Source organism: Biomphalaria glabrata, chromosome 2 (genome assembly GCF_947242115.1).
Source record: "Biomphalaria glabrata chromosome 2, xgBioGlab47.1, whole genome shotgun sequence".
Taxonomy (NCBI): Eukaryota; Metazoa; Mollusca; class Gastropoda; family Planorbidae; genus Biomphalaria; species Biomphalaria glabrata.
Genome location: NC_074712.1, coordinates 7718619 through 7743624, shown reverse-complemented (window position 1 = coordinate 7743624; position 25006 = coordinate 7718619). Strand labels below are relative to the sequence as shown.

The window sequence follows — 25006 nt, the reverse complement described above, 5'->3', positions numbered from 1 at the left end:
CCTGAAAGAGAAGTTGTAGTCAGTTCCTTCGTGGGAGTTTCAGGGGGGCCAGAAGCTGTATATCTGCACTTAAACACTTTGCTGCTAAACTTTCACATTTCTTGGAATCGTGTTCATCTGTGAACAAGCTTTTTTTTTTTTTTTGAAAATTATCAAATGTTAGAACAGGTCGATGTCTATTGGCTGTATTTGAAACAGCAGACACAAGAACAACAAAACAACTAGTAAGCTAGTTTCACGGTTCCAGAACATAAAGCACGAGACTAAACAGTTATATACCCAACAGTAAATAGAACTATAAATTTGTAGTGGAATGCTGTCATGTGAACAGACGGTAACAAAATAAAAAAAAAAATAAAAAAATCATTCGTAAAATTGGTTCAAGAAATTGTTAACTCTTATTGTAATTCCTCAATTTGGGAGTGCATATATATATATATCATGCGCCCCCCCGCCCCCAATTTTTTTAATGCGGCCCTCCGCAGAAAAAGGTTGCCCCTATGTGTGTAGCTTTTTTTTTTTAGTGTAGAAGAAAGGAAAGGGTTAAAAAAAACAACCCACTTTATATCAGTTTTAACGGTTGCTTCCCTTGTAATGGATTCCTGCTGACACCGACTGAGAGTTGCTTCCCTTAGACTATGTCGTCACTATGTAGTAGAAAGAAAACGAAGCAGATTGTTGTAGATTCTCACATTTTCCAATAACTGGGCTTGGGAGTAGGGGACTGCTGTGACACTTCAAACAAAAGCCCTCTGCGAGGGATCAACATATCTGTGCTGGACAGTCACTGAGTTACCATACATATACTTTTTATTTAGTATCTCTAATAATGTCCCATTACAGGTTACAGCAGTAATTTGTTTAAAATGAATATCGCGACGAAACAGGAAAAACAAAGTTAATATTAAATGTCATTTTATCAATTAGTTTGCATCAATCATTTAATTAACACTAATAAATCTTAACAATTACAAATATTTTAACCAATTTTTATTTTGTTTAGCACAATTTCATGCTTTAACTTGATCCGAGATTAAGTGTGGCAGAAATAACGTGTACAAACATTTTAACAGACAGACAGACTGACAGACTGACAGAGTTGAAATATACGTTGTAAAAAGTAAAAAGCGTGAAGATGTGCATAGTGTGAAGATGTTCGGTTCAAATCTTATTTCCGTGACATTTGGTTGGATAATTCCGTGACATTTGGTTGGATAATTCCTAACATTTTTAAAAATGTTACTTTTGTTTTGCAACTTTAAAATGTCTACAAAGTCAGTAATTGTTGGCTTTGGTCAAGGTCCAATTATTCGGGGGGGGGGGGGGGGTGCCCTTACCTTTTTATGAAGACTTAGCGATATCATGCTACAGTTGATAGCATTTTTGAATAATGAATATCAATTTCTAGTTGGAAAAAAAGTGTGGTTCAACAGACTGTGCTTCAATTGGGAAATAGAGTGTGAAGTTTGAATAGAACTAAATCTGGTCATGGTCCACTTTGATTTTATAAACATTTCGTCTTTTAAAAATATATTTTAATTTGTTGTTATCCCAGTACTCAGAGTACCGCAACAGGAACCACCACTCTGTGTTCTCTTACCAATAGTTCCTGTCTAAACACTTCACTTATTGTTTGCTCTACATGCACAGATTATTCTTTCAGAGTCGGGGTGATAGAGGGTAAGGATTACAGACACACTTTCTTTTAAAGCCTACATTATAAAAATAATAATTGTGAAGTCTTTGAAGTCTAATTCACAAGGCTTACTTACAGATGATGAAAGACAATTTTTTTTCGAGTCTCTAAAGTTGTATACGGAATATGTAGTGGTAAAACCAAATCTATCTATCTATCTATCTATCTATCAAATTTATAAATGGATTTTCACGGTTATTTCCCTTGAGTTACACACTTGCTGAAGCCACCGTACATTAACCAAGATTTACTTCCCTTGGACCACGTACTAGACACTAAGTCTGTTGACGGCGCCGTAGATATTTAAACTGATCTAATGGTTCACTTTTAAAAATGAGCTTTAGCTCCATGTTTGCACTGGGACTGTACAAAAGTGCATTTAGCTCCCCTATTTCTCTTCATTTGTTTTTCATTTGCTAAATCAAATTCAGTTTTTCAGTTATTGTCTACAGTTCAGCAAAGGATAGCAGATGTAGAAAGCTGCTCAGAGCCGAGTTCGGAGATGTGTGGTTTGCGGCCCTGTGCTTCCCTATGCCTGGTCGTGTGGTATGCGCTCTGTACTGTCGGCTCCATGGTACAGGGTTTGAGCCCTGCCCGATCGGCGCCGCCATCCCGCGTCGTCCTACGAGAGGTTCAAGCTAAGATGTAACAATCTTCATTTCTGACGGAACGTCCGTAAGATGTAAACAAAAAAATAATTTTAAAACACAACAATGTTGCACATTGTATACACAATAAAAGTGCATAAATAAACCTTAACATCACCTTCAAATTGAAGTTCGAAACTGATTTTCAGCCTAACTCTATGATCTACTAACATACAGAGTCCAGTTGACACCTTGCTTTTTAACTTATGCACTCGGACGACTTGAAACTGGGCCATGAAACAAAGTTAGGTCAAATTGAGATTTAAACTGTTTGTAACGTGCGCAGCATGGTGTGATTGTGGAATGGTGCGAATACGTGTTCAAAGAAAGAGGAGAGAAATATGGAGTACTGTGAAGGCCATGTGAACGAATTTGTTATACGTTGAACAGTCAATACAAATTACAAACATTTTTTTTTAACCTACATAATAAAAATAACACACTTGAAGTCTTGCAAGACTAATTCATAAGAGTTACAAAAAAAATGAAATGCAAGACTTTAAAAATTGCAAAAAAAAAAAAAAAAAAAAAAAAAAAAAAAATAATAATTTAATGGGTCTAAATATATCTATGAACGGGATCTATAATTAATTTCTTGTAGTTCTGTGTTGGTGTAGGATTAAAAGAGTCTCGTCTGCTCGTGACGCAGTTCTATGTCAATTAATTATTTAATTATACACGGAATAAGTCTTAACAATATAATGAAACATCTTGTCTTGAAAACTCGTCTCCATTTTAAAACAAAGTTTTCATTATCTCAAACGAGATTAGCCTCGGCTTTTGTTACATAAGTACTTAATTAGAAACCGGTTCCCAAACTGTGAGTTGTGGCGTCATAAATTGACACTATCCCACAGAGGTTCCGTGAATTTGTTGTTATTGGCTTTTTCTTTATTTTGATGAAATCTAGAAGCGGGTACCCATAAGGTAATATGAACAAATAAACATTCCCTTTTTTAAAGCTGATTGAGGTAAGACACAAAATGATTCTGTTTGAGAATCTTTTAGTTAGACTCTAGGTATTCTTATATATTGTTATAACCCTATTCGCGACGCAAAAGGGTTAACTGTGTGTGATCAGCTGACATATGTGACACAGGCCAGTAATACAGTTTAGCGTGCTATATTGAAAGGCAAGGGACAGTACTGGCATGAACTTTGCACATGAATAGCGCCCGTGTTATGGTCATCTGATCATAAGCCTGCGCAGGCCAGAGACACAGTGTGTAGGAGAGCGACAGTTCAAGACCAGAGACCGGGACTGTTAGTCAGCCATGAGGTCGGTCCTGGTGCAGTCCTCCAGTGAAACGTACGAGTCCAGGAAGAGACAGTAGAGTTTATGAGTTTAGTACAGTGATATACAGTCTAACGTTGTAGCAGTTGATTGTGTTGCCAATTGTGTCATATTGGCTGTTTGATTAAAGCACCAGATTATTTGGAGCATTGTTGTCAAGTTCTTGATGTGTTAGGTTGTGTTTAGCAGTGTTTACAGAAGGCCTGATTAGGAGGAGACATCGTAACAATATAATTCTCTTCATGGCTCAACAGTTTAGACAAGACGTAAAGGGAAGATCACTCTTTTATTTTTAAAAGTCGGACTAGAGTTACATTACGAAAAAAAAAGGGGGGAGGGAGAACAAGTAGTATTCAACCGTCACAAAATAGCATGGCCGGACTTAACCGTTGAGACCAAGAAGTCATGGAAAGATCACTCTTTTTTTATTTCTACCCCACGTAGTTTTAGCGGCGAAAAAAAAAAGGGGGGGGGGAGGAGAACAAGTAATCTATTCTGTATTCACCCGTCACTAAATATCAGGGCCGGACTTAACCATTGTGGAGCCCTAAGTGTAACGGAATTCGCGGGGCCCAGTTTGGGTAGGGATACGGATTATAAGTGAAAATTAAGAGTTTATATTAGAAAATACATTCTTCTTTGCATTTTATTCATTCATTACTACTTTACTAGCCTAGCGTGTAGCGAAGTGATACAGTATATCATACAAATTCTATTTCCTACCTAGATCACGCTCAATAGCAAGAATTTCCAAATGTTTCAATCTATCTACGAGAATTGTTGACCTCAAGTAATTCTTCATTAGTTTGAAGCTCGAGAAGATTCCAAAATTACGGGATAATGCCGTTTTATTTTATCCCTCGTAGGATTGTCGTTTTCTTTATTGAATGACACCCCAAAATAAATGTCTATATATTTCAGGAGATTTGCATGAGTTTCCTAAAGATTTTAATAATTTCCGGATATTTCCATGACTTTTTCGTATATTTTGCAATTTCAGGAGATTTCCAGGAGCTCCTGGTAAATCGACGGGAGGCCGCGGGAAATCTGTTATAAGTTATAAAATGATTTAATTTAATAATTTATACACCTAGAATTAGCGCCGGCCTTGCAAAATAGCGGCGTACATTATATTTATCATCTATATAGCAATCCAACATTTCTTTGACTCACTGTCCAAAAAAAAAAAAAATAGAGCAATACTTAAAGAAAACAAAAACTAGGTCACTTAAATTTTTTTTTGTTCCGTTCCTTTAAGGCTTCTTTCTTGAACTGTTTAGCAGATGAACATTTTTAGAAACTGACGCCAGCCATCTCCTAGCGACTTCCAACATAATTTGTTTAGCCTCTTTCTCCCCACCCCACAATGCTCCTTTTCAGCTCCACCCATAATTCCACGCTTCAGAAGTGGCGAAACTAACAAGAAATCGTCTCCCTTCGTATTGAGCAGACGATGCCCTCGCCATGGCGCTCGGGTCATTGTTTCAAGATGGAGATATTATTCACCGACATTTTAGAAAACATTTTTTTTCCTTCCGTGAGGGCAATCTATATCGATAAACTGCGACTTCGCAGAATTTATAGTAAGCCGTTACATAGACATTGGGGGGGGGGGGAGGGGGGTAAACTGCCACAGCGCCCAGGGCCGACCTTAGGCCACTGCAACTAATGCGACCGCAGTGGACCCCGCACTTTTATAGGCCCCGCGCTAATTCTAGCTGTAAATTTTAAAATAAAACCATTATAACTTGCATATAATAACAGTGTTTTCGCGGCCGCCTGATTTTCCAGGGCCTTCTGGAAATCACCTGCAATTGCAAAATATATAAAAAAAAAACAATTTGCTGGAAATCTCCTGAATTATTAAAATATCCTGAAAACTTATTAAAATCTTCTGAAAAATAGATAAAATTGTCATTTTGGTGTACGCGCTATAAAAAAAAAAAGAGGCATTGTCAGCTTTCATTTAATAAAAATGTATCGTTAAGACGAATGTATTTTCTAACACAAAATGTAAATTTTGAAATAATCCTATTCCCTACCCAGAGCTGGGCCCAACGCAATCTTTTTCGCATAGGGCCCCGCAATTGTTAGGGCAAAGTCAATTTACAAAAATCTTGAAAAATTTTCCTCAAATCAAATTTTCCTTAAAAAACATTTTTAATAAGGAATCATGAGTTATTAAAATTCATTCCTCCTTAAAACAGTTTGCAACAATCTTTCCTCTCAAGAACCCAAGACAAAGGACCTCCATCCTATATCAGCAGGAACCCTCTTTGGGTCTGTTATAATTTTTAAAACTAACCCTATAACTACGTTCCGGTAAAACCTCTTTTTTTTGTTTTTTGTTTTTTGATGTCTTTTTATTCACTTTCCAAAAGATTACATTGCAAAAAACAAAAACAAATGTAAAGGCTTTGTTCAGAAATTGTTCATAGTTCTTGCGTTCATTTGCTTGTCCTATTTTTCCCGCTCTAGCCACATGAAAGTCCGCATACATCCCACGTGGGCTTACATCTCACACGAAATGCATGATCTTCGGAGTTTTGAAGGGCAATGTCTTTATTTACCAGTAAAGTCCAATAGTTCTGGGACACAGGCTCTGTTCTCGTTGCCTGTCAGAGGGCGGTACTTCTGCAGACCTGCCACATCACCAGAAAATTCCTCGGTGGAAACTGATAAAGGGACTACGATGAATTTTGTTTCCCTTTAACGAAACTCGACCCTGGCAGCGCCAGAGAATGAATACTCGTTCTTTTATAATAATAATAATAATAATAATGCTTATGATGCCACACTTATCCAGACCAAAAGACATACAGATATCGTCACTAAAGCATTTTACTGTTTTGATTAAGGTGTGTAATTTTTGCTCGGTTTCTGCATATAGCTTTAGATCATCCATGTATAATAAGTGGGACATACATTGTGTACATTTAGTGTCAACCCTAAAACCGTTTGTAGAGTCTTGGAGTAATGTAGATAGAGGATTAATCGCTAGGCAGAACCAGAGTGGAGATAGTGAGTCACCCTGGTATATACCTCTTCTTATGTGCACAGAACCTAGTTTATCACGATTTAGGTGCAGTTTTATCTTCCAATTATTCATACAGACTTTCAATAGTTGTTTTATTCTTGGGTTGATTCTATGAATATCCAGGGTTTTTAATAGCCAATCATGCGGGACTGAATCGAAAGCTTTTTTGTAGTCGATATTATTATTATCATTATTAGCCTAGAGGGAATATAAACAGATATACTTTATTGGCCTTGGTGAAATGAATTGAAGCTGTAATGGGGATCAGGGGACACTTAGTAAGGACATACTGCATTAAAATGAGCTTACGTAGAGACCTTTCATTTACGGCCAAAATTGATAGAATTGCTGCTTCTATAGAGGCCTCTTATTTACGGCACTACTGCATTGTAGGACAGGGCAATGTTTGTCAAAGTCAAGGAAATAGATATATCCCTTAACTCTTTCTCTCCTAACTGACGATACCAACATTGATTCCACTAAAATGTGATAAATAATTATGGAGAGAAAGAGTTAAATATTACATAATTGTTGTATTCATCCCAGTATCATTCAATATGATGTTTAGCTCAAGACTAAGAGCAAGACGCTCAATGCTGTCTCCGAGACATTCAATGATGTATCCATAATGTTTACATAATCAGTTGAACTTTGCCTTTGGGAACATCAATAGTCTCTTCGCTGGATGTCGACATTAGGTGACCTTTGACCTGAACACGACGATGTCACTTCTTGATGGAAGGTGGAGGGAAGAGGGAAAAAAAAGTTCAAATAGGAAAAAAAAAGTTCAATGAATTGGCTTGGGGGGGGGGGGTCAACCCCCACCCCCAATTCACATATACACACATTTTTCGTTCAAACACTACCCCTCCCCACCCGACCTTCATTTCAGATCGATGGTTCAATGCAAGCTGTTCAGTCGGCTATTGATCTACGTGTGGTGTTTGTGTGTTGGTAACTTCTTTGACTTTGATGGCCTATCACATAACCGGATTCGCTTATCCGAGATAAATCACCCACATACACACTCCTACCTTTTTTCTTGGGTTTTGTTCTCCCCCCCCCTTTTTTTTTTCCCCGTTTATTTCCCTCACTCCCTTCGCTACCCTCCACCTCTAGCACGCGTAGTGCCAGGGAAAGGTTCTCAAACCATCTTCTTGACATAACAAACTCTTGATATTCTTCTTCCATCCATCCATCCATCCATCCCAATGGCACTACAGCCCATGTAAGGCTCTGGCCTGCTTCAACACATCCTTCCATTCAGATCTCTCCTGGGCCTTTCGTCTCCACGCCCGAACTCACTAAGTTCTAGATCAGCCTCGACATCGTCCATCCATCGTGTTCGTGGTCTGCCTTGGGGTCGCCTGCCTTTTGGTTTTTGCCAGTTTACAATTTAACGCTCCTCTGTTCTCTGACATTCTTTCAAGGTGACCAGCGAGGTCTGTTCTCTGACATTCTTTTAAGGTGACCAGCGAGGTGTGTTCTCTGACATTCTTTCAAGGTGACCAGCGAGGTCTGTTCTCTGACATTCTTTCAAGGTGACCAGCGAGGTGTGTTCTCTGACATTCTTTCAAGGTGACCAGCGAGGTCTGTTCTCTGACATTCTTTCAAGGTGACCAGCGAGGTGTGTTCTCTGACATTCTTTTAAGGTGACCAGCGAGGTGTGTTCTCTGACATTCTTTCAAGGTGACCAGCGAGGTCTGTTCTCTGACATTCATTCAAGGTGACCAGCGAGGTGTGTTCTCTGACATTCTTTCAAGGTGACCAGCGAGGTCTGTCCTCTGACATTCTTTCAAGGTGACCAGCGAGGTGTGTTCTTCTTTTCTTCTTACTCATTTTAAGGTGACCAGCGAAGACTTCTGATTTATTCCCGACACTGTTATAATAATCTCTTTGTGGAGCAAGAATTGTCTTAGCTCATTTTTTAAAAATCAATTCTTATCTTATCTTATCTTATCTTATCTTATCTTATCTTATCTTATCTTATCTTATCTTATCTTATCTTATCTTATCTTATCTTATCTTATCTTATCTTACAACATTTTATAGAAACAAAAAAAAAAGCCAAAGAAAAATCATTTTTAAAAAACATAGAACTAAAAACATTGAAAAAATACTCTCCAAAATGTCCGTACAGGTTTTTAAAATTCCTACATGGGAAAGGGGGTGATTTTTTGCCCCAAATGCTTTAGTTATTACTTATGTGATTCAGTCATAACTATAATGTATACATATTAGTACACCACGAGCACCAGAGTTATGCATCCTTTTTTTTTTTTGTTTTGTTTTGTCAAAAGAATCTAAAGTTCACAGCAAACTGGTTCGAAGAGACAAGAGTATATAGTTTAGTCCCCCCCCCCCACACACACACACTTTAAGGTTTAACAAAAAAAAAATGCTGCTAGAGCGACTAATTGGACCATTGAATGCAGATTGCAATGTTGGCCTTTTGTTTTTACGTCAGCGTAGCATTCATTTTTCAAAGCGGGTTCGCCAGTTGGCTAAACCGGTGATTCCCAAACCAGGGCGAGAGGGTCACTCCAGCCAATGATGCATCGATATAGCTCCCCTCACCCGGAAACGTCTGCTTACCTACTTTTAACTCGGTTATATTGGGCTGACAACTTATTGTCATGCCCAGTGACATTTCTATGGTCCCGAGGCAGTAAAAAGGTTCCGCAACGGCTGCCTAAGCTCATTTTTTTTTCTCCCGGAATGAGGCTTGCGTAAGTAAAGAATAGCATCAGACAGAAGTATGCAAGACTAAAAATCACGCATTACGTCACTTACCAAAAACAAAACAAGCAAAATATAGACAAATACTTTTTTTTTTAAAACAGGAAGCCTCTACAACGGGAAGGGTCGCATAATCACTGTCATATATTTCAATAGTGCAATATTTATCTCCCGTTTTCTATATTAAACAAAACTAGTCGTCCTGCGACGTAGCATACGCCACTATTTTGCAGGGCCGGCCTTAAGCACACTGCAACCTATGCGACGGCAGTGGGCCCCCGAACTTTAATCCTAGGTGTATATATATATATTCTCCCACCTCCCATTCCAGTTGAAATTTCGCATAATTATTCATAGTCAATGACAATACACGAACAAAAAATAACGAATTAGTTTATCAATTAGTAGTAATTAATTAATTTTGTTCTATATAGCATAGAGGGAGGCTAACGCCTTATTATAGCGGTAACTATGCGAACATACTAAATAATAACGTAACGATATGAGCCTCCAAAATAATAACGCAATATGGCAAATGTTCTTGGTTGATTCTATTATGACAATATGTAAACACTTTTTAAACATAAGATGGTGCTGCTCGACAAATATCGTACAAGTGACCATTTATTTTTTACAAAAAATTTCATGAAATGTTGGTCTGTATTTTGAATTCATTTTGTAGTAGATGATGATGTTTGCGCTCGCGTTGGTCATTCCGATCAAAGTGACCATCGCCCAAGTCTCACCAAACACCTTGTACAGTTTGCCCTCTATGTAAAACTCAGGAACGAAAACGGTGACCAGAGAGACCGAGGTCAGCGGGATGTAGGAGATGACCACAAAGGTAGCCACCGCGATGACCAGCACTACAGACTTCCGGTCACGTGACGACAATAAAGACAACTTGCTGTTCTCCGCTCTGTTTTTCAGCCGCCATTTCGTCTGTCGCCTGAGCTGAATGACAAGTACTGAGGTCAGTACGATGACGCTGCACAGGCCGAAGACGACCAGGATGACGTGCAGGAGGAACGAGACCCCTTGAGTCTCCGCCCTGTTGCCCCTAAACGCCAACCCAAGGATTGTCGTGTTTCTCAGCGGGTTGAACCGCCAGGCCAGGTATGTTGACGTGTACTCGGGGATGAGCGTCAGAGCGTTGAGAAAGTTGATGAGCGCGATGATCGATTTCGTTTTCCTTGGGGTGACCAACGTTTTGATGGTCAGCGGAAACAGGATGCAGAGGCACCTCTCGGCCGTGATGTACACGGTGATGTACAGCGTGATGCGACAGCTCAGGCCAGACGGCCACCCCCCGGCGATGTAGTACAGTTCCGGGAACGACAATGGGAATCCCGCCTTGAGGATGTACGGGTTGTAGCAGATGTTGCCCCATTCGACGAAAATGATGGTCAGCATGTCCGAGACGGACATGAAGAAGAAGCTGATGTTAATGGAGCTGCTGAGGCCTTGTTTGTAAAACACCAGCATGTTCATGACGTTGGCTACCATGCCGAAGAGGCCAATGGCCGAGGAGATGCAGGAATTGTTAACCAGGCTGAACACCAAGGAGACTAGGCTCAGATCTGAGGTGTCTTGGCTGTTGAGATATAAGGGGACATCCTCTTCCTTTGATTCATTCATTTTCAACGTAGTCCTCCAAGTTTACTAGATTGGGGCGAAAGAAATCAATGAAACTAATTATGTTATAAACATTTTCTCTGTCATAAAACAGCTTTCAATCTGATATGCATGACTCAAAATCTGTACTACAGGCTTTGCAAAGCCCCCGGACCATGGACCCCCAATATCAACACTGTCATCATGGCTTCACATAACATTAAACAACGCTATGGCACCCCTGTAATAATGCAGTGGGTACCGAGTCACATAGGTGTGACTGGCAACACAATTGCAGACTCTTTGGCCCACCAGGGAGGGCTAATTCCACCCACTGATCAGACTGTAAGCTTTCATCAAGCCTTGGCTATAATACAAAAAAACAGAAATGGAAAAGTGGTTTGAGTGCTGGGACAAGTCCCAAAAAGCCCGTGGAGTCTGGGAGCGCATGAGGCGCCCTGACCGCACTTCCCCGTGGTGGAGGCTGTCCAGGCCTGAGCAAGCTATTATAGCACAGTGCAGGACAGGCCACTGTCCTGTTGGCTCATATTTCTCGCGGCTATGGCCAAATTTTGATTCACGGTGCCCCCGCTGCGGGGAAGAAGAGGAAACCGTGCCTCATATCCTGTTTGACTGCCCCAGACTTGCTGATCTCCCCTCGACAGGTCTGGGAAACCCAAAATTCTCGACCTGTATGACAACATTTATGCACTGCGCAAGACAGCAGGGTTTCTGTCCAGGGCTTTTGCAAGAGAGGATTTAAGCTTCTCAAGCCCTCACTCTAATGGAGTTTGATGATGATGATGATGATGATGATGATGATATGCATGTATAAAGGTTATTAGGCCAATAAGGAAAGGCATACTTCGTGTAAGTTAAGTTCTCTATATAACACAAAACGATTCTAGACGATATAGTAATCAGTGTTCAATGGTGTATATATTTAACCAGGACGTCACGTGGCCGGGCCGTGGCACTAATAATTACTAACCGTTGACGCTGAGTCGAGAAGTATTCAGCATATCTTTATTTGCATGATGGATTCTAGGATGTCCTTAATCTAGGACGTCCTCACTCCGAAATAAGGATATTGTCTGGGACGTTCTCAATCCCAAGTAAATGTCTTAACGAGGACGTCCTCTATCTCAAGTAAGGGTCTCTACAGCAGATCTCAAGTCACAGTACACATAAAATTAGAGAATAGACCAAATGTTTTTTTATTCTGCTAAATTTACGTTGTTTATTTATTTTTTTTTAGCTTTATCATCATAGGAATCCTTGGGCCTTAGGCCTCTTTTCTTTGCCTCTTTTATGGGCCCTCTTGCCTCTTTTGAGGGCTTATTTTTTTTTAATATAGGTTTTTATTTGTAAGTTCTCATAATTCACAAGTATTAAATCATAAACAACTGAAAAGTGATTAACCTAAAATCATAATAATAGTAATAGAAATATCAATTTTTAATATTATCTCAATTCTAACATATAATTACAAGCGATCAAATTTCAGTACATTATAATTAAACTATAAGTGTTATTCTTTTTGTTTGTGACATTCTGAATAATTATATTGAGTTGAAAAATAGGTATTAAGAACTCAAGTATTATTGTTTTTAGATGACAGTCTTTTGACATTGAAAAGGCACCAATCGTGTTAGAATATGGAACGTGGGTACATCTTCCAACACTTTTGTCTTCTATACAAAGTAAAGTTCCCCTTTCAGACCTTGCGGTCTATAGGGCAGAAAATGTTCAGGTCATGTGTTTCTTTGGCCAACGCTTAACGAGCAAGGCCAGCACAATGACCAACCGCCTATACTGTCTCATGCTATGAAAATATTCCTTTCAGCTTTAACCAATCGTGTATCTAAAATCGATGAAGGAAAATAAATAAGGGAGGACTGCAATATAACGCAGCCAGTGACGCCGTAACCGGTCCTAAATGTATCTAAGACATTAGCGCAGGCTCTCATCAAGACTCTTGCATACATACCTTAACCAATTCTAAATGTATCTAAGACATTAGCGCAGGCTCTCATGAAGACTCTTGCATACATACCTTAACCAATTCTAAATGTATCTAAGACATTAGCGCAGGCTCTCATCAAGACTCTTGCATACATACCTTAACCAATTCTAAATGTATCTAAGACATTAGCGCAGGCTCTCATCAAGACTCTTGCATACATACCTTAACCAATTCTAAATGTATCTAAGACATTGGCGCAGGCTCTCATCCAGATTTGTCATCTTGAAACGACATTATAGCAGTTGGAGCGAGTTTAGTAGTGCTTGGGGGCAATCAAAGTCTTATAAAGAAGCAAATCTGGTCATCAATTTAGACCGGAAGTAAATTGCGTCCCGACCTCGTCCCCCCCCCCCTTTCCCCGGACAGCTTTGATCGCAGTTCAATAATGTCATAGATGGAGATCATGAACTAGATCTACTCAGAGAAAGGAACCAGTGCAGTTTCAGCTCTCCGGCGTAAGGTTACATTTAAGTGCTAGTGATTGGTGGCGTCTGCGCTGCCGATTGAAAGATTCAAATTAACTTTCGATTGAAAAAAAACATTTCGCTGTTTAAACAATATATCTACTTCTGACATCATAAATATGAGCAGATAATTTGATTTGCCTTTTGGCGATCTGCCACAAATCTCGCTCTTGAAATATTCAGCTGAATGGGAGCACAGTTTCGCTAGAGTCAATTTAGTCATCACAAATATTTAGAAGACTAACTGTATTTGGACGAGTGGTCACGGAAAAATGGGAGGGTGGGTGTGCTTGGTGGGGGGGGGGGGGGCAGCCCTAACAAACACTAATTATGTTGCTTGGTTGGGGGTGGGGGGTGGGGGAGAGCCTAATATTGAAAGTACAGAATCGTTCGGAAAATGTATAGAATTTGGATGCTCCGAGAAATTATCATTATCATCAAGCTCGTTTACTCTTGAGGAATCAAATTACTTTGTTTCAAGAATTAAAAAAGAAAAGTTGTTCTGGTTTTTACCGACTACATCCGGTTTAGCCACCCCTCCCCCCGCCCATTTCACCTGGCACCCTTTCAAAGAATCTCTTCTTAACCTAATCAATGCATATTTGTCTACTTAAAACAGTCGTCATCTCCGTGGTTTTAAACATTATGGAGACAGACGGACGAGCCACATCTAATCAGAACACTTTTTTTAAAGTTCTATATTAGTTCTATTAGTTCTATATTAGTTATTTTGTTATGCTAGTAAGTTGAACTGGTAGTCCTTGGAGGTTACTGGTCGTGGGCTTTGCGCTTCGGACCAATACGATGGTCGGGGGTTCGAATCCCGCCACTGTTCTCCTCCCTTAGCCAAGCCAGGGGATGTCAATCGTGTGGCCACCGTAATAACAAATATCAACAAACACTAAAAAAAACCTACAACTCTGACGTCACTGAATGTCGCATTCCAAGTCCGTTAACTATAGTGTGTCGATAATTTAAATAAGTGGATCACATATATCATGATACGTTGTAGTCACCTAATGAAACACTACAAGACCTGTCTTGGCTTTATTGAACAAGAATGACATTATTATTATAGCTTTTATATAGCGCTACTTTCATGCTTATAGCATGCTCAGAGAGGGGTATCCGTGCTGCCTTTAGGCGCTCAGTAAACACAACTCTGCCCGAGTCGAACCTCGAGCCCTGTTCTAGGTGTGACGAACTGGCCGAAGGATTGTATTAATAAGTTGATGAATTCATATGAAATGAAGAAAGAAACATCTCTCTGTATTTTCTTCAAACTTCTTTAATAACTTCTTCAACTTTCACATCAAATTAACTTCTTAATTCAATAACAACTTGACACTTCATAAATAAAACTTAGAGATACATAAAACTTCACTTAGTATAACTTCAACTTCAATTACTAAAACTTTACTTAATGGACCCGCTAATATCACAAAACTTATTACTAATCGAGGACTGAGCGAGGACCACCGCTCTACAAGAACTACTACTATGCGAGGACCCCGTCTAACTGACTTTCCCCTTATTTATACTTTCTTTGATCGTACGTTCCAGAATCATGGAACCTTCTCAGATAATTATTTTAGTGACTTTGACCTTCTAGAAGCTGACGTGTGCTATTTTTTTCCTTAACCCCTTTCTTTGATTGGATACCTAAAATTAACTTGTTTACGCTGGACACTTGCACTGGTTTGAACTCGAGCTTCTAGAAACTGGTCGAAATAGGTCACAGACTCGACTCGTGACACTAGGTAGCCAAGCCAAGTGCGCTTGGCCTCTCGACCACGCTTCCCACATAAACAGTTGACGATAACACAGTACACACACACACACACACACAAGCTGACCTGGACACCAAGACATTTTGACACAAAAGAACAGATCAGTTCACAACATACACCAAGAACATAAATACACAACACACGTATACTTGTCAGAGGTAGTAACTGCATTGAAAAGCCTTTTTGTAAATGTCTTGATAGAGAGGCAAAGTAATGTTCGCTACGCTCATACTAAGGGTTGCGGGGGCCCTTCCCTCTCTCATGCCTCGCATATTCCTCTCGTTCATATTCTTCCTTCTTCAACCTTTTTCTCCTCAGCCTCTTTCTTTAACCTCTCCTCACGCTCAAGCATAGATCCTCCTCTGCCTTCGCCTCTCTTCTCCTCCTCTCCTCACGCTCAAGTCTAGATGTCTCTCGTTCAATCTCCTCTTTCTTACGCCCAAACTTTCATATTCTTAAACTCGGCTACGTTGTAACGCTACTAGTTTTGAGTTTTTTTAAAGGCAGATTATGCGTAGTTTTATTCTTGAAACTGTCAGGTAGAGTTGAGCCTTCGGCTCTTGGAACTCCAGGCCAGCAAAAGTGAAAAAGAGCTCCCTTTCACCGGCCTGAATGGGAACAGTGTACACTGTTCTGTCTGGCAGGATGTCAGACTCACGGTCATAGACCGCATGCACCCTGCCATTTTCCTTTTCTATACCAGGCTTACCGTGCTGGACACGCCATTTAGGTAACGGCCCTTTGAGGAACAGCGCCTGGATTGTGACAAGGTTGTGGGAGCTTTTTTTACAACTCCGCACAGTGCAATGAGGATGCTCTCGCACCCCCTTAGGCACCCCCACGGGAGTCTTGTTTTGCTACCATTTAGCCTAATCGTTTCCTCCTACGATCGTTTCCACCCGGGTGCCACTATGAGGAAGGGTAGCATACCCGGGTAGTTTTACTCTACTTTATCAATCCAACCAGTGCAGACATACAAATGTGGTTGTCGACTGCTATAAAACAGCCATGCACGAAAAGGAAATCCTCAGGGTTAAGACATGCGCAGTCGTGGCCTTGAGGAATCCCTTTATGTGTGTGGTCTAATTCTTGATTCTCTACAGGATTGCACAGTTCAGGAATACTGCATTGAAAAAGCAATGGATGGAAATTACACACAAATAGTGTTTTTAATCAGACTATGTAGGAAGTTGATTATATAAGACTATTGCATGTCAGACTAAGCCTGTAACCCGAGTCAAGGTGTTACTGAGTATGACACAGGGACACGGCGCCCTAATTACTCTCCCTCAGTTTTTTTCTGTTCCCGATGTAGAGGACGGTACCTTGGTATCTTTAGACCAGTTTCACTCACACGCCTCCGTACACACACATACATACATACACACACACATACATACTATCTCACAGGCCTAAAGTGACTTAACACTTGACTCCAAGGGTCGTATTGTATTCCCTATTAACTCGAGTACTTTTTTTTTTATTATTGACCTTTAAACAGAACGTCGCACACAAAGGTCATAGGGTTAGGGAACATTTGTTTCCTGGATCAAAGGTTACTTTGATATACATATTAAGTGGATAAACATAACTATGAGTGCAGTCTCATTCCGGGGTTTCAACCAATGCTGTTTAAACCTGGTGTCATGGAATCAATAAATTCAGAGACCTTTCAGGAGAGAAGACTCAAAAGTAAAGTAGCAATAATGCATAAAACACTGAACCATGATCTTCAAATACAAAAAACGAAATCTAATAATATACTCAGGAAGACACAAAGATAAAGGCACATTCCGCGTTCCATATGCTAGGACAAATTTGTACAAATGCTTCTTCTTCCCTAGTGCTATTAGAGCATGGAATGGGTTACCTGAGCCAGCCAGGAAAACCAATGAATTGGCAGAATTCAAGTCATTGGTTAACATGCATGACTAGATGCATGACGCGTAGGACGTAATAATCTTCTTTTACGAAGTACAGTCTGTATTTTATAAGATAAGAATACCAAAAATAGTTACTGTAACATAAGCGTAAACCGGCGACGAAAAAGAACTTCGATTGAACACAACAAGATAACGGATTTGTCCGCGTTTGATGCGGCAAAATATGTAGGTCACAGCTAGAACTGAGTAGCCACGTGCAAAGACTCAAAGTTTATAGCTACTGTAACCATTGAGCTCATTCTAAAGTATTCAGTAAAACTTCATGCTTTCTCTATTTTTTGTATAATATATCAATGTACGTCAGAACTTCAGGGAACTTTCAGGAACCTGCATGCAACCAGCCTGGACGCTGATCTCAAAAATGGCTCTAACGATTTTCCTAGAAATATATTTCTTATTAGTGTGGTTGGAAAATTATAATACAATAAAAATAATTGAAGACCAACTCAGACGCTTTGGAGGTAAAAGTCTTGTGTGTAAAGAGGGGAAAGGGGCTGGCTTGGTTTCAGCTCAATACTATTTTAAGTCTCTCTGTTCAGGCTCTTCTTTCCATATTGTTAAGTCCCTAACTTCAGCTACTCACTCTGCAGTACTCTCGCACGTGCATACACGCAGCTAAACAGCCTTAAGCCTCCTGTGTAATCTTGTACCCCCTCCCCTCCACAGCGCCTCAAACCCTTCTCCTTCCACCGCACCCCCCTCCTAGTCCCACACATGCACACAAAAGACCACATCAAATAGATCACTTTCTCTCCCTTGCCCTCGACACCAGGCCCAGGACATGAAGGACAGTGTAGCTTATTCATTTCGTGACCCTTAACAATGCACGAGGCAAGAAAGAAATAATAATGTAATTGAAAGGAGGGTGGGGGGGGGGGGGGCTGGGAGAAGGGGGGGCTGACCTACATCCGGGGACCTTAAACCAAAGTCACGTACCAGACTGTATCCAGATCAGACCAGATGCTTATTAAAGAAGTATATATATCCATGCTAACATATGCGCTAATTTAACTCATTCTTCCTAAAGTATTTGTAACTAATTTTACATGCTAAATGTATCAGAGGTATTAAGCTACAGTGGGTTAATAGAAACATGATAATTTGAATGTATTAGATTTCATTGTTACCATTAGTTCATGAAACATTGCTGGTCAAACTGTTCTGTATATTTATACAAGTTACTATGTTTGGTGGCTGGTGTCTTCTGATCCGAATTCTTTGTTGGATTATATTAACGTCTTTGAGCTTAATTCTTTGTCTTCTATCAACGTCTTTGAGCTTAATTCTTCGTTGGCTCCTATCAACGTCTTTGAGCTTAATTCGTTGTTGTCTTCTATCAACGTCTTTGAGCTTAATTCTTTGTTGTCTTCTATCAACGTCTTTGAGCGTATTCTTTGTTGTCTTCTTGTTATAAACGAAGGTCATTTAAACCAAGTGTCATTGGGCAAACGAAGGTTATTTAAATCAAGTGTCATTGGGCAAACGAAGGTCATTTAAACCAAGTGTCATTGGGCAAACGAAGGTCATTTAAACCAAGTGTCATTGGGCAAACGAAGGTTATTTAAACCAAGTGTCATTGGGCAAACGAAGGTTATTTAAATCTAGTGTCATTGCAAAAAAAAAAAAAAAGAATCATTAAAATCAGTTGTTGTTTCACACTATTAATAGGTTGTAAAATGTTTTACATTTTTCGGGTGTTCCTTCAGATTTGAAAGAGGGGGGGGGGGGCAGAAGTGTCATTGCACAAAGAAAGGTCATTTAAACAAAGGTGTCTTAGCACAAAGGTGAATTATAAATCCAATGGCGATTAAAGCCTAAAGTCATTACAAAACAAAGGTCAAAACAAAACAAAGGTTATTACAAAACAAAGGTCATTACAAAACAAAGGTCGTAACAAAACAAAGGTTATTACAAAACAAAGGTTATCACAAAACAAAGGTCATTACAAAACAAAGGTCTTAAGAAAACAAAGGTCATTACAAAACAAAGGTCATTGCAAACCAGAAGTTCGATGTCTCTATTTCTAAACATCGTCTGCTCATTTGTCTTCCGTCTTCCCCCCTCCCCTTCCCCTTCTCTTTCCAAACGTAATGACTTCCCAGCATGCACCATCATGTCAGGGGCAAGACAAGTCAGTAGCTGACTTTAGATTTGTTTGCCAGGGACTCCCCCCTCCCCCCCCCCCCCCCCCAAAAAAAAAAGGATTGAAAGAAGAACAATTACCGAGAGAGGGAGAGAGAGAGGGGGGGGGGAGACGAGTGTATATATGAGACGAGGGATTCATTGAAAACAAAGAGCACTCTCTGAATAGCGGCAAGAATTCACTCCCCACCACTCTCCTTTGTTTTTCACACAGACATAAAATTATAAATAAACTGACTAACAAACAAACCAAAAAACTAGCACCGATTTAATTAGACGAAACAAACAAAATAATAACTTCATATCGCGTCAGATTTTAGTGTGTCATGTATGTACATCTATGTTGTTTTTTTGTTTTTTTTCTAAAAGATGATGAGGAACCGAGAAAAACTTGGTAAATAACACTATGAATACGTTCATCCATTCATTTAAGCTTAAAATACATGTATTAGTCCAATTAGTCGGCCTGATGAGAACTTTTACATTTTAGGAGACTGCTGACGTGTGTAGATCGTATAACATCCTCAGAACATTGTTAATTAAAGTCGACCAGAGCTCGTCCCACAGTTCAACGTCTTCTAGAGGAGACACACACAAATTAAATCTGCTGTACAATGGTTAACATGTTTCCGATGTTCCTTTCAGAGTTGAAGATAACTTTCTAGTCCAGACCTCCTGCAGGTCGACGGGGGATGACACGATGGCAGTGAGCAAGGTATGAACCCTGGACCAAAGTCCGAAAGTCCAGCGCGCATACAGCACGTCCAGTCAGCCATCCACTGGTTATGTGATCGTGGCTGGGAAGATGAAAAGTCGCAAAGGAAGCTTAAAGGTCAACCATCAAGATGACACTTGGCATCTTCTGAAAAAAAAAAAAAAGCTCGGGCCAAAGTTTCTTTAATTGTAAGAATATTTTTTTCAAGACAATAGTTTTTCTATATGATTACAGTACTTACTACAGTACTTACGATTGTCCCAAAAAACACCTTGGCTAGACACTACGTCAAAAACATGCAGATCAACATCTTAGACCCAATAGAAAGAGAAAACACACAAAGTAATTTTCTGAATGGGTTGCCTGAATCAGCCAGGAAAACCAACGACTTAGCAGAGTTTAAGTCACTGATTAATATGTATGACGACATTGGTACAGGGACACGCGTAGGACGTAATCGACTTCTAATTTATAAGATAAGATAAGATAAGATAAGTGGCGCTAAGTCAGATCATTCCTGCTTTCTATCAAAATATCGCCTAAGATAAGAGATCAAACATTTTTAAATATTTTTTTTCTCAAATTAGGGAGTGCGGTGGCTGAGTAGTAAGTGCTTAGATTACGAACCTGGGTCCTGGGTTCGATTCTCGGTGAAGACTGGGATTTTTAAATTTCGGGATTCTTAGACGCCCCTGAGTCCACCCAACTTTAATGGGTACCTGACTTATGTTGGAGAAAGTCATTGCGCTGGCCACATGACACCCTGCTCATTAACCGTAGGCCAAAGAAACAGATGACATCTTCTGCCCAATGTCTGAAGGGAGTACTTTCTTTGCCCAAATATAGTTTTAATTTTTTTGCGTTTTATATCCAGAAACTTACGAAATTCGTTATATTTATTATAAAAATTCCACACGAAAAACTTGTACTATTATTAATTAGTAAGAAACTTTTTTTTTGGTGGGACATGGATATTATATTATCATTGTCTTCATTGTATTATTTACAGAGATTTTAATAAAGAAACGGGGATGACCTTTGCCCTCATTACGTCTCTCGTATCACCTATTAGTTAGCATATTTACAGATTAGTTAGGATCTGAACTTTGTTCAATCGAACTGCAAGATGACTTAATGAAATCCTCTTGACGAATGGTTCGAAGTCTAGCCACTTTGCTATCTAACAAGTTTCTGGGGGAGGCAGGTAGACAATGCGAGTTATACAGGTAGACACTAGGTCAAGTTGCTGGTCTTACTTAGGATCTGATTACATACCTGTTAGGTAAACATAGGAGCAGGAATCTTAGATTGTGTAGGGTTTTATTTTCATTGGATAATATTATTTACAAGCGAATAATTTAGACAATTGATCAGAAACAAATCAGAGAGAAACATAAACAAATAAGCAAAACCTAAAAAAAAAAAAAAATAATAAATAAAAGAACAAAGCTTATCTAAGGGAAAGAATTCCGTACTTACAGCTATATCTTTCAATAATGTAGAAGTTATTTCTCTTATGTCAAACAAAATAATTAATTACCAATAATTAATTGAATAATAAGTTAATTTTTTAATTGATTCATGATTCATTCAAGATAGAAAGACAGAGTGAGTTGACATAATCTTTGTAAAATAAATTGCCCCAAAAAATCTTAGTTAAACAAATAACCATTATATGTTTGGAATTCTTCACTTCAAGGAAATTACAGGAAACCAAGATAATCCTATCATAATTTGATAATCAGATCACGTTGTCATGATCCAATCACGTTATGATCCTATCATGTCATGATCCCACACGGTGATTTGATCCCGTCACGATGTTATGATCCCACACGGTGATTTGATCCCGTCACGATGTTATGATCCCACACGGTGATTTGATCCCGTCACGATGTTATGATCCCACACGGTGATTTGATCCCGTCACGATGTTATGATCCCACACGGTGATATGATCCCGTCACGATGTTATGATCCCACACGGTGATATGATCCCACACGGTGATATGATCCCACACGGTGATATGATCCCACACGGTGATATGATCCCGTCACGATGTTATGATCCCACACGGTGATATGATCCCACACGGTGATATGATCCCACACGGTGATATGATCCCACACGTGATATGATCCCACACGGTGATATGATCCCACACGGTGATATGATCCCACACGTGATATGATCCCACACGTGATATGATCCCACACGGTGATATGATCCCACACGTGATATGATCCCACACGGTGATATGATCCCATCACAATGTTATGATCCCATCACGTTGTTATGATCCCATCACGATGTTCTAATCCCATCACGATTTAACAATCCCATCACGGTGTCATGATTCCGTCACGATATTATGATCCTATCACAGCGTCATGATCCCATCACGATGTTATGATCCCATCACGATGTTATGATCCCATCACGATGTTCTAATCCCATCACGATGTTATGATCCCGTCACGATGTTATGATCCCATCACGATGTTATGATCCCATCACGATGTTATGATCCCATCACGATGTTATGATCCCATCACGATGTTATGATCCCATCACGTTGTTCTAATCCCATCACGGTGTCATGATTCCGTCACGATATTATGATCCTATCACAGCGTCATGATCCCACATGGTGATATGATCCCGTCACGATGTTATGATCCCATCCCGGAGGTATGATTCTTCTGTTAATATCTTGTCACGATATAATGATCCCATCCTGGCATTATAATCTCCCTCAGATATGTCGACCCCAGTTGTGATCCCATCCCATTTTATAATCCTATCACGTTGTTACCCAATGCAACTTTCAAATTCGGAGGGAAAAAAATGTAATCATAATGCAAACTCATTAACACTATCTAGCTTATTTCTAGCACTTTTCTAGCACATTTCTTGTCAAATTCGTTATAAAGTTTGGTTTAGCTTGTAGAGCGTTTACACTCATTCATATAACTATTAATGTTTTTTTTTCTAGTTTTCTTTATGTTTTTTAGCGTCCAATCTCACCACACTCCTATTTAAAATGAAGTCAAACTGTTCCAACAGACACATCTCTGTCAACACTACATTAGTAGGCCTATCACTCTGACACACTCCAGGCAGGAGGAACCAGTGTGGTACTCTCTTTCCCACATTCCTAACTTTAACATTGATAGTTGGCAACTCTGTTAGGTCCACCTAATACAGGGGTTCTCAACCTGTGAGTCGCGACCCCCCTTAGGGGTCGATTGACGATTTCCCAGGGGTCGCCAAAGACCATCGAAAAAAATGGATTGTTTTTGTCTATTCTTCTATTGCTGTGTGTGTGTGTGTGCGGGAGGGGGGGGAAGTCGAGGCAGAGTGGGGGGTTGTAAAAAGGGGTCGCCGAGCATAAAAGGTTGAGAACCGCTGACTTAATAGAAATATTTAATTTCGCTAAAAGCAATCTTAAAAATAAATGAGTAAAAGCTTCACATTGAAATGGGATTCGAACCAAAGCTCTAATAGCCACTCCAAAACTACGTATATTGTATTGACAAACTATGACATGTCAGCAGTGACATAGACACATACGCTTTTTTTTTTGTTCCAATTTATTTTTAAATATTGATTTTAAACAGAGGCGTAGTTAGGGTGGGGAGAGGTAGGGGCTGAATTTGAAAATCCCCCCCGGGCCCATACTTGAGGGGGGCCCCTAAATAGTGTTTTTTTATATTAAATATTAAATATTACTAAAGTGCAGGGCCCCCAAAGATGTCAATTTACCCCCCCCCCCCAGTGACCAAAATGATGGCAAATTCCTAGCTACGTCACTGATTTTAAAAAAAGTAATCTTCAATTTTGTTGAAAAAAAAACGTCAATAATGACTGTTTTTTTTTTACATATTGTAATCTTAAACCTAATCTTGAACATTTGAGATTGAACCTTTGGATAAATAAGTCATTTCTGTTTTTTAATATAAGAAAAGAAAGTTTTTTTGTTTTTTTTTTGTTTTCTTTTTAAAGAAAAATAAATAACAAAAAAAAGTTTTTTCGAATTAATTTGTCCAGAACTGAAAGGAAGAAACATCAGCCTGACGCTCGTTAATCATGGCGCGCGAAGATGAAGGATGTCCTCGTGATCAAAGCGAGGCTTACCAACAGAAAGGTGAAAAGGGTAGGGCAATGGTTGAAGGAGCGGTTGGGGGGGGGGAGAGCAGTGAAGCCTTGAACTTAAGTTCTATTGTGGGGGAAAGGACTAGAGAAAATAGTTGCGCACCTCAGTGTGTGTGTGGGTGTGCACGCATATGCGTGTTGGTTAAATCACTATAAGGAATTGGAGGCTTGGAAATAAATGTATAGTTGTATTTGTTCGTAAAACTGCTTACAGGGCCACAGCAACCACAATGCTGGTCTCCAACGCCTGTGTACTGAACACTCTGCTTTATGATAGTCAGAGCTGTATGTTGTGTATCTAGAGCACAGACTGAACAGTTTTCACATTCACTGCACGCGACGCATAAAGTGCATCTCCTGGAGGGATCGTGTCTCATATCAGAAAGTTTTGAAACTGACCAGTACGTTCAGTACTTATGCCCTACTGACACAGTAGATTACGTTGGATCGGCAATGTCACCCGCATGCCAGATGGAAGAACTTCCAAGGACATCCTTTATGCCAGATGTAACAACTTCCAAGGACATCCTTTAGGCCAGATGGAAGAACTTCCAAGGACATCCTTTAGGCCAGATGGAAGAACTTCCAAGGACATCCTTTAGGCCAGATAGAAGAACTTCCAAGGACATCCTTTAGGCCAGATGGAAGAACTTCCAAGGACATCCTTTAGGCCAGATGGAAGAACTTCCAAGGACATCCTTTAGGCCAGATGGAAGAACTTCCAAGGACATCCTTTAGGCCAG

At 39.7% G+C, this 25006-nt stretch overlaps 1 protein-coding gene across 1 annotated transcript; it reads right to left on the bottom strand.

The window, feature by feature from the left end:
* Positions 1 to 10037: 10037 nt before the first annotated feature.
* On the bottom strand, positions 10038 to 11051 carry LOC106074802 (uncharacterized). The gene has a single exon (XM_013235647.2). It carries the CDS (start codon positions 11049 to 11051, stop codon positions 10038 to 10040), a length of 1014 nt encoding a protein of 337 aa, XP_013091101.2.
* Between the last annotated feature and the right edge of the window lie 13955 nt (positions 11052 to 25006).

What these genes read in the sequence shown, in the direction of transcription:
- LOC106074802 (XM_013235647.2), bottom strand. Translation starts at nt 11,051, where the DNA reads ATGAATGAATCAAAGGAAGAGGATGTCCCCTTATATCTCAACAGCCAA.